Source organism: Crocodylus siamensis, chromosome 4, assembly GCF_052110815.1.
Source record: "Crocodylus siamensis isolate JL-2025a chromosome 4, ASM5211081v1, whole genome shotgun sequence".
Lineage (NCBI taxonomy): Eukaryota > Metazoa > Chordata > Crocodylia > Crocodylidae > Crocodylus > Crocodylus siamensis.
In genome coordinates this window covers 101,882,190-101,895,982 of record NC_143398.1, presented here as the reverse complement: position 1 = coordinate 101,895,982, position 13,793 = coordinate 101,882,190, and the positions used below count along the sequence as shown (strand labels likewise).

General features: G+C 42.4%; 1 protein-coding gene across 2 annotated transcripts in view; it reads right to left on the bottom strand.

Annotated features, from left to right (window-relative positions):
- Nucleotides 1-13,180, bottom strand: part of APPL2 (adaptor protein, phosphotyrosine interacting with PH domain and leucine zipper 2) — a 51,160-nt gene extending 37,980 nt beyond the window's left edge. The window contains exons 1-2 of one of the 2 annotated variants that reach the window (XM_090043177.1): nucleotides 12,998-13,180; nucleotides 8,042-8,140 (exon numbers count right to left, since the gene is read on the bottom strand). In XM_090043177.1, coding sequence (XP_089899303.1) covers nucleotides 8,042-8,140; nucleotides 12,998-13,051 — 153 coding nt within the window. In that variant the 5' untranslated portion in view covers nucleotides 13,052-13,180. The remainder of the gene's footprint in view (nucleotides 1-8,041; nucleotides 8,141-12,997) is intronic. The other variant, XM_090043176.1, reaches the window with a different exon arrangement.
- Nucleotides 13,181-13,793: the final 613 nt, after the last annotated feature.

Here is a 13,793-nt window from a genome sequence, read left to right as displayed (position 1 = left end):
ATACCTATATGGGAGTGGCTAAGACAGGAGTAGGAGAGGCAGCAACTTCTGTTCTCTGTTAAAGAAGCAGATTAAATCTAGGGTTGGGGATTTGAGCAGTCAAACATTGTCAAATAATGGTCACAGGTTTTCAGCATTACTTTATTAGAATAGTGAAAAGAGGGAGGCTTTAATCTTCTGCACTGGCTACAATAGCATCAGATTGGAGTTGCACTGAAAAACCGTGCCCAAGACATTCACCCTGGCTGTATCCCTTTTCTTCCTGTATAAGGGAGTAATAGTCCTCAGCTATTTAATTTGATTCTGAAGTCCATAGCTTTGTGTGGTGTGTGTGCGCGCACACACAATACGTGCACACACAGACTACAGTTTTCCTTTTGAAAAAAAACACAAAACCATAGGTAGTCTGCATAAGCCAAGAGGAACCTCTCCATTGTCCTAATTCATGTCAATGGACCAGGCAGAAGCAAATGCACCCTTAGAACAGGGGAGCCAAGACTAGCTTGCCAGAGGCATTCCCTGCTTATATAAGCAGATTTTTAGCATGAGAGAGAACCTAAGCCAGAGATTTTAAGAGTCATAGTCTTCACAGGGGCCTCCATACCAGTCTCATATGCTGCAATTAACCGTACCTCTTCTGCAGTCTCTTGTCAAATCTGTGGTTGGGCCAAAAGTGCTCAGCCATAAAAAGATGAAGAGCCAAATTTTGGCCAGCAGTACAACTATGAATTGCTGCAATGCAGGGATAAGGTAGAAGCTGACTAATTCTGTCCTAATTCTGGCCCTCTTCAAGCATCCTGGAATTGTCTTTCCTAGGCCACAAGTATCAAAAATACAGCCCATGGAGCCATTTGATCTGGCCCACAGGTCACCGGGCCAACCCCATATGTCAGCCCCAGCAGGCAGCACAGTGAGTTCACTGGGGCACCACATGCAGCTTGCATGTTGAAAATCCCATCCCAAACTCCCTGTACAATGTGCAATGACAAATTGCTGTGGGCAGCACATACCCCCTGCCAGCCTCGTGGGCTGTGTGCACAGCAAGCCCCAGGACATGTGTGAGCTACATGCAGACAGCATGATTAGACCAGCTGCACATGCACCACAAAAGGCCAGCACAGAGTGCACAGGCGTTGGCACATGCTGCATGCAGTACAGGACTGGATCCAGTGCCACTGATGCTCCACAGGAGGTTGGTCCCAGTCTGGCCTGCAGACTGGCTTTGGGACACTTATCCGGCTCATGGGGTGAGATGAGTTTGACACCCCTGCCCTAGGCTGTGAGTGCAAAGGGGTGTTACAAAGTATAACCAAATGTTCAATGCTATTGTTAATCTGCATCAAATTTCTGACCAGGTAGTAGCAGCCATATATTGACTCTAAGCAGATTTTTGGGTGCTAAGTAGGAATAGAAAGAACAAGTACAGAGAGAACTGGGCATGAAATTTACCTCTGGGCTCCAGGCCAAAAAATGTCCTACACACCACTAAAATCCCACATAAGCCAATAGGTGATATGTTTAATAGTGCATTGGCCAGGGGCTGGCTCTCTGTTCTAGGGTCATTGTCACCCTGTCAAGATATGACGTACATTATTTTTGCAGCATGTATGTAAAGTCCCTGTGGGATTGCTAATGGTACATTCTTCCTCAACACCTGCCAGACTGTAGCCCTATTACTGGAATGAAGTTTTCATTATGTCATTTCCAGAAAAGAAAATGGAAAACACTAGCAATCAATTCAAATTAAGCCGACAAATTTAAATACAACCATATTACATAAGGAACACAAAGTAGGCTAAGTGTTTTGCTTATGTGGTGGCAACAGGGCTTACTTAAGGAAACTTTATTTGAGAAATTTTGGCTTAATCCTCCTCTAATTTGTTCTCTATCAGCTTTCCTTCTTGATTCTAGTTTGCTCCCTCTGTTGCCACCACCATTAATCAGCTGGAGGGTTTAAAAGCTAGTATTTGTGTTACCCAAAGTTCCAAATCTGTTAAACCCTGGGAATCCATTCTAGCAGTTATTAATGTAATTCCACACACTATTCCACGGAATAGGGCAACACACATTTCTATTACTCTTGAATAGGCTGAAAATAATGTTCCAATTAACCTGAAGAACAATGTTATGTGTATATATTTATAAACATCTGTACATAAATGTGTTTTTAATATAAAATAATAAAACAACACAAGAAAAATCAAATAGAAAATAGTGGAGCAAAGCAAAATGAAAGCTATTAAAAATGTATCCAGCTGTTCAAATTAATCTCATACAGTATCCCACAGCTCCTTCTGAAATTTCAGAGTTAATCAAGCTCTTCTGTAGTGGGAGAGCTAGTAATGAAAGACTCTTAACTAAAACCTACCCAAAATGTGACAAGTTGGTAAATTTAAGTGATGAAAAAAATTAATCAGTGTGGCAGTAAAACTACCACCATGAAAAATGCAGTTTCATTAGCATATTTTAAAGGGGGGGGAGGGGGAAGAAATCACCAACAAAACCCAAAAAAACTTTATTAGCAAAAAGAAAGACTTGGTAAGAAGTACTAATTAACCAATGATGAGCAAGGATGACTTGTTGCAATTATTTTTTTTAAACTTATCTGACAAGTGCTCAGAGTAGTAACAAAAAATTTGGCAGAGATCTACCAGCATCAGGTTACATGGATGTACCAAAGGAGATAATAACTTGCCTCTAATACCTATGTCTATCAAACACATATGTCAAGAGTTATACAAGGAATTATCTGTTTCAACATTTTGGTCAACTCCGGCCCAGATCCTGCTTCTGTTTAGATCAGTAGCAAAATTCCCATTCTCAAATCTTTGGATCTAGTGTCAAACTATCAATATCATATACTTTGGCTTGGGCTTGCTCTTTATCATTATCTTTTATGCATGTGGCTATTAATCTGATCATGCAAGAGTAGGATTTTGCTGTCTTCAGTTCATAATGAAAATCCAACAATGCTGACTATTTTTGAAGTAGTCCATCACTGAACCTGCCTTGAGCAATGAGTGTAATGAATGACCTTTTGGCTAGGGACAGAAATTGCACACAAACCAGTGTAAGGGATCAAACATTGGTTCAAATCTGTAACAAAACAGAAGTTCACTACATAGAAACCACTTTCAAAATGGCTGAAACCAGTTTAAAATAAACCAGTAGAATGAGACTTGACTGATTTACGTTAAATCGGCTTACTGAACTTCTGTCTCAGATCCCCTCCAGATTCAAGTTAAGTGCCAATCCCCAAGCATCCCAGGATGCTTTTCACCTTCCCTGCAAACCGCACCTCACAGGATGGGTGGGCTAGGTTTGGCCTAAACTGTCTGCTCCAGCTGATCAGGGAGATGTGCTCTAGCACCCCCCACCCCACTGGCCCGGGCCACTGCAGGCATATATGGCTGCATTTCTAAAATCAAAAGAGAATGTCTGTTCACTTGCTTACTGGTTCAACCTACACAGCTTAGACTCACCTGTGAAGATTTAAATGATTCAGCCCCTGGCTTTTTGACTGACTGTACTTAGCCTTTGAGACCTCTTCTAGCCATTTTTTCTATTATTTTATCAAAGCCTATTCTTTCTAAATAAATCCTGGTGTCAAAACATCCATGTCAGATATAGTTTAAATGAGTGTGGTACCCCTAATTATTCAGTAGTGGATATTTATTATTGTCTGCCAGGTTCCAGGTACGAGGTCATATTAAGGATGAAACTGAGCTATACAATTATTGTGAATGGCAAAGATACATCTTCTCTTTGCATCCAAGCCACATGATAAATTTCTCAGCTACTTTTCTGTGCTGGCTAAAGCCAATGTTTTTAACACTGTACATGAGCAAGCATGAAAAGATGCACCATGGCTTCACCTGTCAGTGTGGAGACAAAGGTTGCTGTGTATGCAATGGTGTGGAATAAGGTTTTAATTGGTACATGTTTTGGATAGCTAACCTGCTCACAAATGAAGAGAGGAAAGATAAGTCACTGGGGGAAGTTGTCCACAAGAGATTTATGGACTGTCCTCCCTCTGGGAACATGAAGGTATCCAATCTCATTACCATGCTCAGTTAACATGCATGTCTTTCACAGCTTGGTTAATAAGTAATCAGCAATCTGGAAAATACGACAAGTCTGAGGGTTTAAGCTCACAGCCAGAATGCTGTAGAAATTTTAAAAAATAGTGCAGGGAGGTGCTGAGACACTTCAGATCCCAGTAGATTGGGACTGCTCAGCATCTTGGAGGATCAAGCTATTCGCTAACTTTCCCTGTGTAGCTGATGCAGAATGATGTATTCAGTTCCTCACAAATGATAAACGGCTCAGCGAAGAATCATCTAATAGGTCGAGAAAGGGCAACAGTTGAGGTTTTGCTGTAAGACAGTGGCAGAAGCTACAGCAAGATTCTTGTTTAGCAGGGAATCAAGCTTTACAATTTCCTGTAAACCTCTCTGCAAGATGGTTAGTACACTTACTGTTCTATGCAGTTAGCAGAATCTGGAAATCTGAGTACTTGGACTATAAGCTTAAAGAGTGACAATTTCTAAAGCTCCCTAGCTGCATTTAAATGGAGTCCCATGTCTTAGGCAATATGCTATTCATCATCCACTGTTTACTCATGTTAATAACAGGTGGAGAATGTCAGGCAGAGCACCTCTCCTGTAAGTGATGCAAACTTGCAATTAACATGGTAATATAAATGTAGGTGCTGCTTCATAAAATCAGCTATGCCAGTTCTAGTTTACAGAAAGTCTCCTCTGTAGCCAACTGGTTCTATGAGAAAAGCAACTTAAAAAGCAAATCTTTGCCCTTATGGTTGCAGATGAAAGCTTGAAAATGTGATCCATGTGATGAGGATGTGTGGAGAAAAGCAAATAAAGACAACACTGTTGTTGATATACACTGTGGTATATCAATCTATTTGATACTGAGTGGCCAAATGTATGATTTCTGGACTTGTGGTTGACGTAACAGGCATTTCTGGTGCCTTATACAGTTCTGATAATCAGGGGCCCTGCCACAGTATACAGTTATAATTCTGTAGTTAAAATAACTGAAGACAAACACTGTTCCACTTTTTACAAAGCTGCTACCTAAATTAAAAATATTTGCATCATGGAAATACTTCTCCTTGCATGCCATTCAGACAATCTCTGGTAACTCTATGGATACACCGTGACTGGCAGCTGCCACTTAAATGAGTGTTTTGTGCACTAATGTGACTACAGAACTATCTTTATGTGGAGCTCTACATGAGTCTTAGCATTGCGCCCATTCAGCATGGCCAATGCTTGTGACTGAACCACGAGTCTTCTACGATTTCACGCTTTATTAAAGCTCTAACTCCTACAAATAAGTCAACACATGAAAATCTCAGCTTTCCTTTTCTTTTTTTTTTTTAAATGTACTTTAATGGAATTTCCCCATAAAATTCTGGAGCATATCTTATGCCTCAGGTGCACCCAGAAGACTCAAATTTCAGAATTCTGGTAAAAAGAAACTTAGATGTCTTATTTTAAATAGCTCTCGGGATTGCTAGAGCAGTCTCACGATTTTGAAGAACCTACTCCCTAGGGTTGGAGACACCCAGGATAGGTTAATCTTTTGATTTCCAAGTTCGAGAGCTCAATCCTTATTTATAGCTGTGCAAACATTACTGGAAAGTAGATAAGGAGATTCAGCCCAGAAAACTAAAACAGAGAGTGGAAGTGACTTGCCTAAGATAACTGAGTGGAAAAAGCAGGATCAGACCTTAGGACCATAAGCCTCCCTACTTTTCTGCTCATTCTACTAGATCACATTCCTTTTTCAAATGTAACAGGACTGCTAGCATTTCCTGGTAGGCCACTGGTGTGGCACATCCTAATGAAACAGCAGAAAGACATGTGGTTTTAACATGTGAATGTGAAAAACAGTTTGCAATAAAGATTATGCATTTTATTATTTGGACTATTTATAATTATACATTCATCTTTTATTATGAATTCTTCCAGAGTTATTACTGATAGAAGCTACTACATGCTAGCAGTTCATGACCTGCTCTTTTAACATCATGTTCTTTGTAATTAAAATACATTTTCTTGCAACTTAGCATTTCCCTTCCACATCTAGGGAAATGACCAGTACTAATTTTTGCAACATGAGGTCTGTAGCTTAAGAGGAAAAGGTCAAGTTGGACAGAAAGGGCACTATATTGTGAGGTTTTTTTAAGAGTGTCTCTTTAAAAGCCTAGGCTGACATTTTCAAAGCCTGATTCCCATTACTTTCAACAATGTCAGTTGCTCTATGCAGCTTTCCAATTATCAGCTACAATATATTATTTTTCCATATAGATTTTCTCCCCAGCCAAGTCTCTCTTTATAAATCTTGTATCTATAAATTTAGTTATTTCTTTACCACACCTCCACCTGTAAAATAATATACCAACCTTTTGTAAACAGAAAATCGTCTTTGATTTGTTTCAGGTCAGGTGCCCAAGTACCAACAGTGAGCACTTAAGCCCAGAACAATAAATGCAATAAACAGCAAATCCAAGAAGTGTTTGAGGAGGAAGTAGCTCAGAAAAAAAAAGGGAAATAGAGCTGGAGATTCAGGAGCATGGCAAACCATAAAAAGGAGAATGAAGAGTGCAGGAAGAAGAAAGGGGAAATATCAAAGGCTATGGGGAGAAGTGGAAAAGACAGGAAATAGGGAAGGAAGAGAAAAGCCAAGCAAAGAAAAGCATCTCGCCAGTGACAGCAATTCTTACAAGTTGCAGGCCAGAACTACTGCTTCCTAAAAAACCAATTTGGGCATCAGGAAATGGGAGGAACACCCAGTGTGTGTTTGGCATCTTCTTAGCATTTGTTCAATTCAAATAACCGAAAGACATTTACGCACTTGTCTTCCCTTCCTGTCCTGCCCCTAACAGCTCTTCCCTTTGTACAATCAGACTCACACTATACAAGCATTCCCCTCTGTTTGGCGCTAACTCTCTCTTCTCGTCTGTCTATCCTCGTCTTTCTTAAAACCCAGTTCTTTTGCAAAGGCTCCTGAGCCTGTTTTGTTTAATTGTTGATGTTGCTTCAGCTGCCCACTAAGCTGGCTATCGTATTACTTCTTAAATATCTGAGTTGCCCTGCAAGCTCCTATTTTGTACAGGACCACACACAGTCTACAGCATTAACACTGGTCTTCCCAGTTGTAGGCAACTAGACCCTAAAAGGGCAGCTTCTACATTCAAGCTGTGATAATCAGCCTCCTTAAAGACCAGTCCTTTCAAATGGACACACTAAGGGCTTGATTCTCCATTTCCCCAAACTGGGCTTTACAGCTGTGTAAATCCACTGCCTACAATGATTTGCATTGACAGGAATCAATCATTCTATTTTCCAGCAAAAGGCCACCCAATCTGAGGGCCTCTGTGTGCTCTATGATCTGCCTCACCAGATTATAAGAATTAAAGGAGCTTTCTTATTTTATAGCATTGGGAATTGGGTGCCTATCCTACCTAGGTGCTTTTGACTATATCACTAGGCACCTATCTACTTTTTTAGGTCTCCACATATTTTGGAAAGTCTGACTCATAGGCACTAAGTCTTAAGTCCATGGGACTTAGCCTAGTATTTTCAAAAGCACTGAACTGACTTACCTGTCCAAGGCCCATTTTCACAAGGATGTAGGTATTAATTAACCATTTTACTATATGTATGTACATATAAGCTACCAAGAGTGAAAATGTTGGTATCGCCCTATATATAAGGGTAAGAAGATACCATGGCTCTTATTTTTGAAAGCTTATTTTTAAAGACTCTTTTTCTGAAGAGGTAGCAAAACAGCAAATTAAGAAAGAGTGCTCAACATTAAAAAGTCTGATTCCCATTCTCCATCCCCACCGGCCATTCCCACCTCGCCAAAGTGAACTAACTCCCACACAAGTCAAAGTGAAGTGCAGGTAGTCAGCACCCTTAGAAATAAAACTATCTATCAGAAGTGTGATAAGAGCTTACCTTCTACCCCCTCCCCCCATCAAACAAAATCAACACAAATGAAAGATTACCTGGGCCCCATAGACCCGCTGCATTGCTTGAAGCAACTGGTTTGTATATTCTGTAAGGGTTCCTGCATCTTCTTCAAACACGCTAAGCAAGGAGCGAGTCTTTAATAAAAGAACAAAAAGCAAAAGTATTATTCCCAAATGGAAATACAGTACCAAACCCCCTCCCCCCACAAAAAATCAAACGTTTTATTAAAGAAACTGCAGAAAAACAAACCAAACAGTAACATTTTTTAAATATATATAAGGCTCTTTCTGTCCAATGATCTAAAAAAAAAATCTCACTTGAACATGCTAATGTGATGAGTAAACTAGGGCACAAAAGTGAAGTGACAAGTACTTAATAGAGTGACTACCAAGTTCTTGCTCTAACTAGCATATCCTTCTTCCAATACAGTCAGACATTTAAAAAATCCTGAAAATCTACTTGGTGATTACAGTAATCAAACTCAAGCCAAGGACTCCTGATCAAACATTATCACTAGCTCTACCATCATAAGCAATCTTATTAAAAGAGGTGTTTTTCATTCATTATCTTCCATTATTCTATTTCAGGAGGCTTGGGCTAAGCCAGGGCCTCACAGATAGTGCACTTTCTTCACTCTGCTCTACTATTTCATTCTTGTGAGCAAATGAGCAGAGAGGGAAAGAATAATTTGTATTATTTTGGACAAATACAGCCACTTGGCAATTTCACTGAAACAGGCCAGGGACAATAGAAATGCTGCTGCCTTGTTTTGTGGGTTGGGGAAAAACAAGTCCCCAGACTGGGTCAGACAACTAAATTTCCTGGACCAGGACAGGATAAGAAAAAGGAAATGAAGTGTGAGGCTGTCACTAAAATAGTGTCCCTTGAACAAAGTCACCATGTATGCTGGTATTCTCAACAGTCTTAAGTCTGGGAAATCCAATCTGGGTGCATCTACACAAGATGCTTAATGCACAATAGCCTAATAACACTGCACAGTAACATGCCAGGCAAAAACCATGCTCATACGCTAGTGCGCAGTAAGCGTCACCAAAAAAATGTTTGCCGGTGCTACTGTGCAGTAAATGTAGTTACTGTGCATTTAGTTTGCACTTCATTAAGCAAGTACTAAACTAAATGTGCAGTAACTCCTGTGCATAAATGAATGTGTAGACGTGCCTTCTGGGTGCTAATCAGAGTAGTTTATCTTAGAGTCTCAAGGAAATAGTCAGAAGTGTCACTTTTGGGAAGATGTGCCTTTGTTCTGGCCTTTTTTGCAGATTTCCCAGCAAAGAGTTTATATTCATTCTAAGAGCTTTAAACCACTCACCTAAGAGCCTTCAGGGTAAGACAAAGAGTTCCTTTCATCTGTGCTGAGAAGTTTATATCTAAGGTGCAAAGGAATGCTGTGTAGTGGTTAAAGCAGATGAGTGGGAATCTGGACTTGAGTTCTGCTCTAGATTTTGCATTGCTGCTCTGGCTCCCTTCTAAGTAAATCAGCCTCTAAACACTTCAGTTTCCTGATGTACTAAAAGGGCATAATATCCTAGACACAGTGTGGGGGATGCTTCATTTTTGGAAAGGACTCAGAACATCCTAGGACAAAAGGAGCTTTACTACTACAGAGCTCCTTTTCTTAAAATACCACCTACAAATCAAAAAGGGAGAGAAGGGTGAGTCTACTGAGAAAGCCATGCTAATGTGCAGTAGAATTAGTCTACTGTGCTTTAGCGCCTCATAAAAGATGTGTGTAGTAGCACCTGTTATTACAGGTACTAAACATAGCCTGATCCTGCCCAGAACTCCCAGTCAATGGGAATGCCACGTTCTGAGTGACTAGAGTTCGGCCCCTATTCTGAATTTTAATTATTTAAAAACTTGTTAGTTTGCAAAAAGTCTGGATTTTAGCAGTCACAATCAGTAGCAATAGTTTGATCATTTTAACACTTCCATTACCAAAAATCCATCCTTCCCTCATCTAACTTTTTAATAACCTTACACTATACCATGACAAAAGACTGGTTCTGAGGGACGGGATAAATAACGGAGGATTACAGAATGAAGCAAGGGAATCATGTGAAAGAAACAAGCAAGAAAATTCACAGACCAAGATTTTAAATGATGGGTGCTTTAAGGTAGGTTCCTGAGTGTATATTTGTGCACATAAAGATTTTTTTTTCAGAGGAACAAATTAGTTTGATGCCTAAACCCTACTGGATTTCCCATAAGCTCTATGGAAAATACTAGTTTTCCTTAGCAAGATACCAAAATATGGATTTTGATACTTATCTTTGTGCAGCCATTTTAAAAAAGTCTTGTTTTTGGTATTACCACTTTATTAACAAATAATAAAGCCTATAAATGGTTCCAGTAGTATGAGATGTTATTGTTGAAAACTCGTATTATATGTTTCTTTTTAAAACACTGTTTGAAACCAATATTGCTAAATATGTATGTATGTTTATATTTTTAGTTATTGCTGTTATGATAATTTCTTCAAGAGCAGATTATGCTGCAGAAATGAACCAGTAATCCAAACATAAGTGTTTAACATTTTTTCAGGCATCATCAATCATACTACTACCACTCTTGCTGTTGGAAATGTCAAGCTAAATCCTGCCTTCATGTAAGGAATTCCATTGCTTTTCAGCATGGCTATCTATTTGAATTTACCTCCTTATTTGCCATTAACAACTTTAAACAGAACACATTCATTCTGGACTCTTTTTATACTGTGCTGGACAACAAATCAAGATCTAATATTGTATTTCTATTAAACATGAGAAAGAGAAAGAGAGAGAGCTTTTTTGAAGCTGATAAATAATTTAGGCCTAATTCTCCGCTGTCTTTTATGCTATCCAAAAGAAAGTGCTTTCATATTCATTTTATTCTCCTTTTGGACTGGTGATAGTGACTAACACAGTACAGTGCGACAGAGAATGGGGCCCACTTTGCACTAGGCTAAATGATAACATAGGCTCTTCCAGACAGGAGCTGTCTTTTTGTTTTAAGGCTGTACAGAACCTAGTATAATGAAATACTGATACATCACAGTGCCTCCTAGTACACCACATTATTATTATTTACAACAGTAATAATGATAATGATGATGATAATTACTGCCAGTGGAGAATCAAGCCCTCAAGAGTTACTACATGAAAACTATATTTAATGTATGAATTAAACATCTCTGGAACACAGAAATGTGTGTTCCAAAAACCTACAGAATTAGAACAATAAATGATTTCAAAAATCTGGTCATGCGTAGGTATGTATACAACTTTTTTACTTTTCCAGTATTTCCAACCATTGCCGTAAGATGCTGATTGAGCAGGCAAAATAGCTTGTTTGTTTATTATGAGTATACAGTTTTTCAAAAGGAATGTTTGCACTGAGTTCTGGAGATGTTAACCCCATAAATGCTAAGTACTATCAATAATAATGCTGAACTAGTTCAGTAAAGGGCGTGATGCTCCCCATAGGAAGAAGGCAGGCCAATTTCACTCCTCCTCCCAGGATGATAATTCAGGTGTAACCTCATTCCAAGACAAGATGATTTGGAGGGTTGCTGGGTGGGGTGAAGGTAAATGCAGCTTAGCAGGTACATCCTAGTAAAGCTTCTCCTTACCACATATTTGGACCTTGGCTCCACTCCTAATTCCCACTCACCCCTGTGCTCCCTTCTTTCTGCCCCACAATGCCACTTTCCCTTCTCTTCCCCTCCACCCCTCGATGGAGTTCCTGTTCTCTCATCTCCAGCTGCATGCTCCTCTGCTCTCTCAAAAGCCTTCCCCATTTCTCCCTTCCCACCAACCGACCATTCCCCTTTCTCACCCAGCTCTCCCTGCCCTGCCCTCTGGCTTTGTCCCTTTTTTCTTCCAGCTCTTGGATCTCCCCCTCTCCACTTTCCTCTCCCCTCCATTAAGGAGCCTTCCTAGGGCCCATGGTTCACTTTTCCTAGTAGGCATGCAGTGCCAATTGCAGGTGTCCTAGATGGGAGATCATTGTCAAGGGCTGTTTGGCAACCTTATTTTTATCAGATCAACTCTACCACTGAAAGAGTCAATACAGGCCATGCAGCACAACATGCCCTACCTTGGATATGGGAAAGAAGCATAAGCCAGCACCGCCCCCCACCTTCCCCCACCCCAGTGTCAGTTTTACAACATGCTGTATTCTGCCTCAGATTTGCAAACCCCGCTGCGGTCTCTGACCATACCGGTCAGATGAGTTTGAGATATCAATAGCAGGCTGGCAGTGTGCCCCTGCAGCTCGAGCACCATCCAGCTCTGCACACAACAGCACCTGGCAGGTCTCATAAGCCCTTCCTCCTGTGGCAGCCAGCACGCTCACAAGCCCAGACACAACAGGAAGGTTGTTTGACAGCGAAGGAGAGAGGGCACCTTGCTCCCAGTGCCCAGCAGTCACCACCCCGCCCCCTGGGTCCACCTGCCCTGCATCCTCCCATCAGGCTTTTGAGGGGGGGCTACACCCTCCTCACCCCGCCAATGCCCATGAGCATTTCCTAGTACACCCCCTGCCTTTGGTTTTCAGGTATAGGTTCAAAGACAGCATTCCTATGCAAAAAAACCGTATGGGGTGTATTACATAAAAATTAACCCAGAAGAACCTGGACACCTGAGCCTGGACTGGTCAGAAACCTGGGGGCAGCTGCAGCAGCCTACTTCTAAGACACCTCCCATGGGAGCAAAGCACCCCCATCACGCCCGCAGCTGCGGGGGGGGGGGGGGGGGCGCTGCAGGCCCCCAGCCCTAACCCCTGCTTGGTGCCAATCACTCTGCGGGCACTACGGACCAAGCCCCAGGTTCCCCCCCCTCGCGCAGGCCTGCCAAGCGAAGGGGCTCCTCTGTGCGTCACTGGTACGTCACAGTAGGTAGCAGAGGGCTGCCAGGTACGTCACAATGGAGAGCGGAGCCGAACGTTCGCTGCACGGGGACGGGGACGGGGACGGGCCCGGGGGCGGCCGGTACCTGCGGGCTGTCTTGCAAAGCCTCTTCCAGCAGGAGCTTGTCGACGGCGGGCATGTCGGCTGGGCGAGATGCGCTCGGCTGCCGCGGCTTCCCCCACCCCGTACCCAAGGAACTAGAGAGGGAGCAGGGGCGGGCGGCTGCTGCCCCGGCCCCACTCCTCCCAGTTCCTGTCTCCAGAAGGAAGCGAGTCACCGGGCAGGCTGACAGCGGGACGGGGCAGGGCGCAGGAAACGCGGCCGCGGAGGACTTCCTGCCCGTCCGGCCGCCTTCCCTCCTGCCAGGCGGCCCCCGGCTGTGGCACAAGGAGGGGACGAGAGACACCCCCAAATCGGAAGATAGTCCTGCAGGGCCTCTGGGATGCCAGGGAAGCCCGTGACAGGGACCTCAAATGAAAACCCTGGCAAAAGAAGCCAGGTTGTGGTATTTTGTGAAGTACTAGCTGACCATCTTTATTAAGGCAGAGGCTTTCTATGCAGACAAAAGAAATGCAGAACCCGGTGCTGAATTAAGGGACTGGAACAGAGCGTTCAGCTCCTCTCCCTGCGCCTCTGAATAGGCTCAGTAGGGCCTTGGCACCTGCAGAAGGCAGATGGTGTGGGAATGGGGAATATCCGCCACTGCCTTGAGGGGAAGAAGTGCTCCAGAAAGAAGCCGTCCCCCAGATTTCACCAGCCCCAGAAAGGCAGAAGTCTGGTCAGGGTGGCATCAGCGTGCCCCTCTGCTTTTGCAAGCAGAGTGACTTGGTCAGACACTGTGACAGGCCTCACAGAAAGAGGGTTTTCTGTAGTCAGGGAAG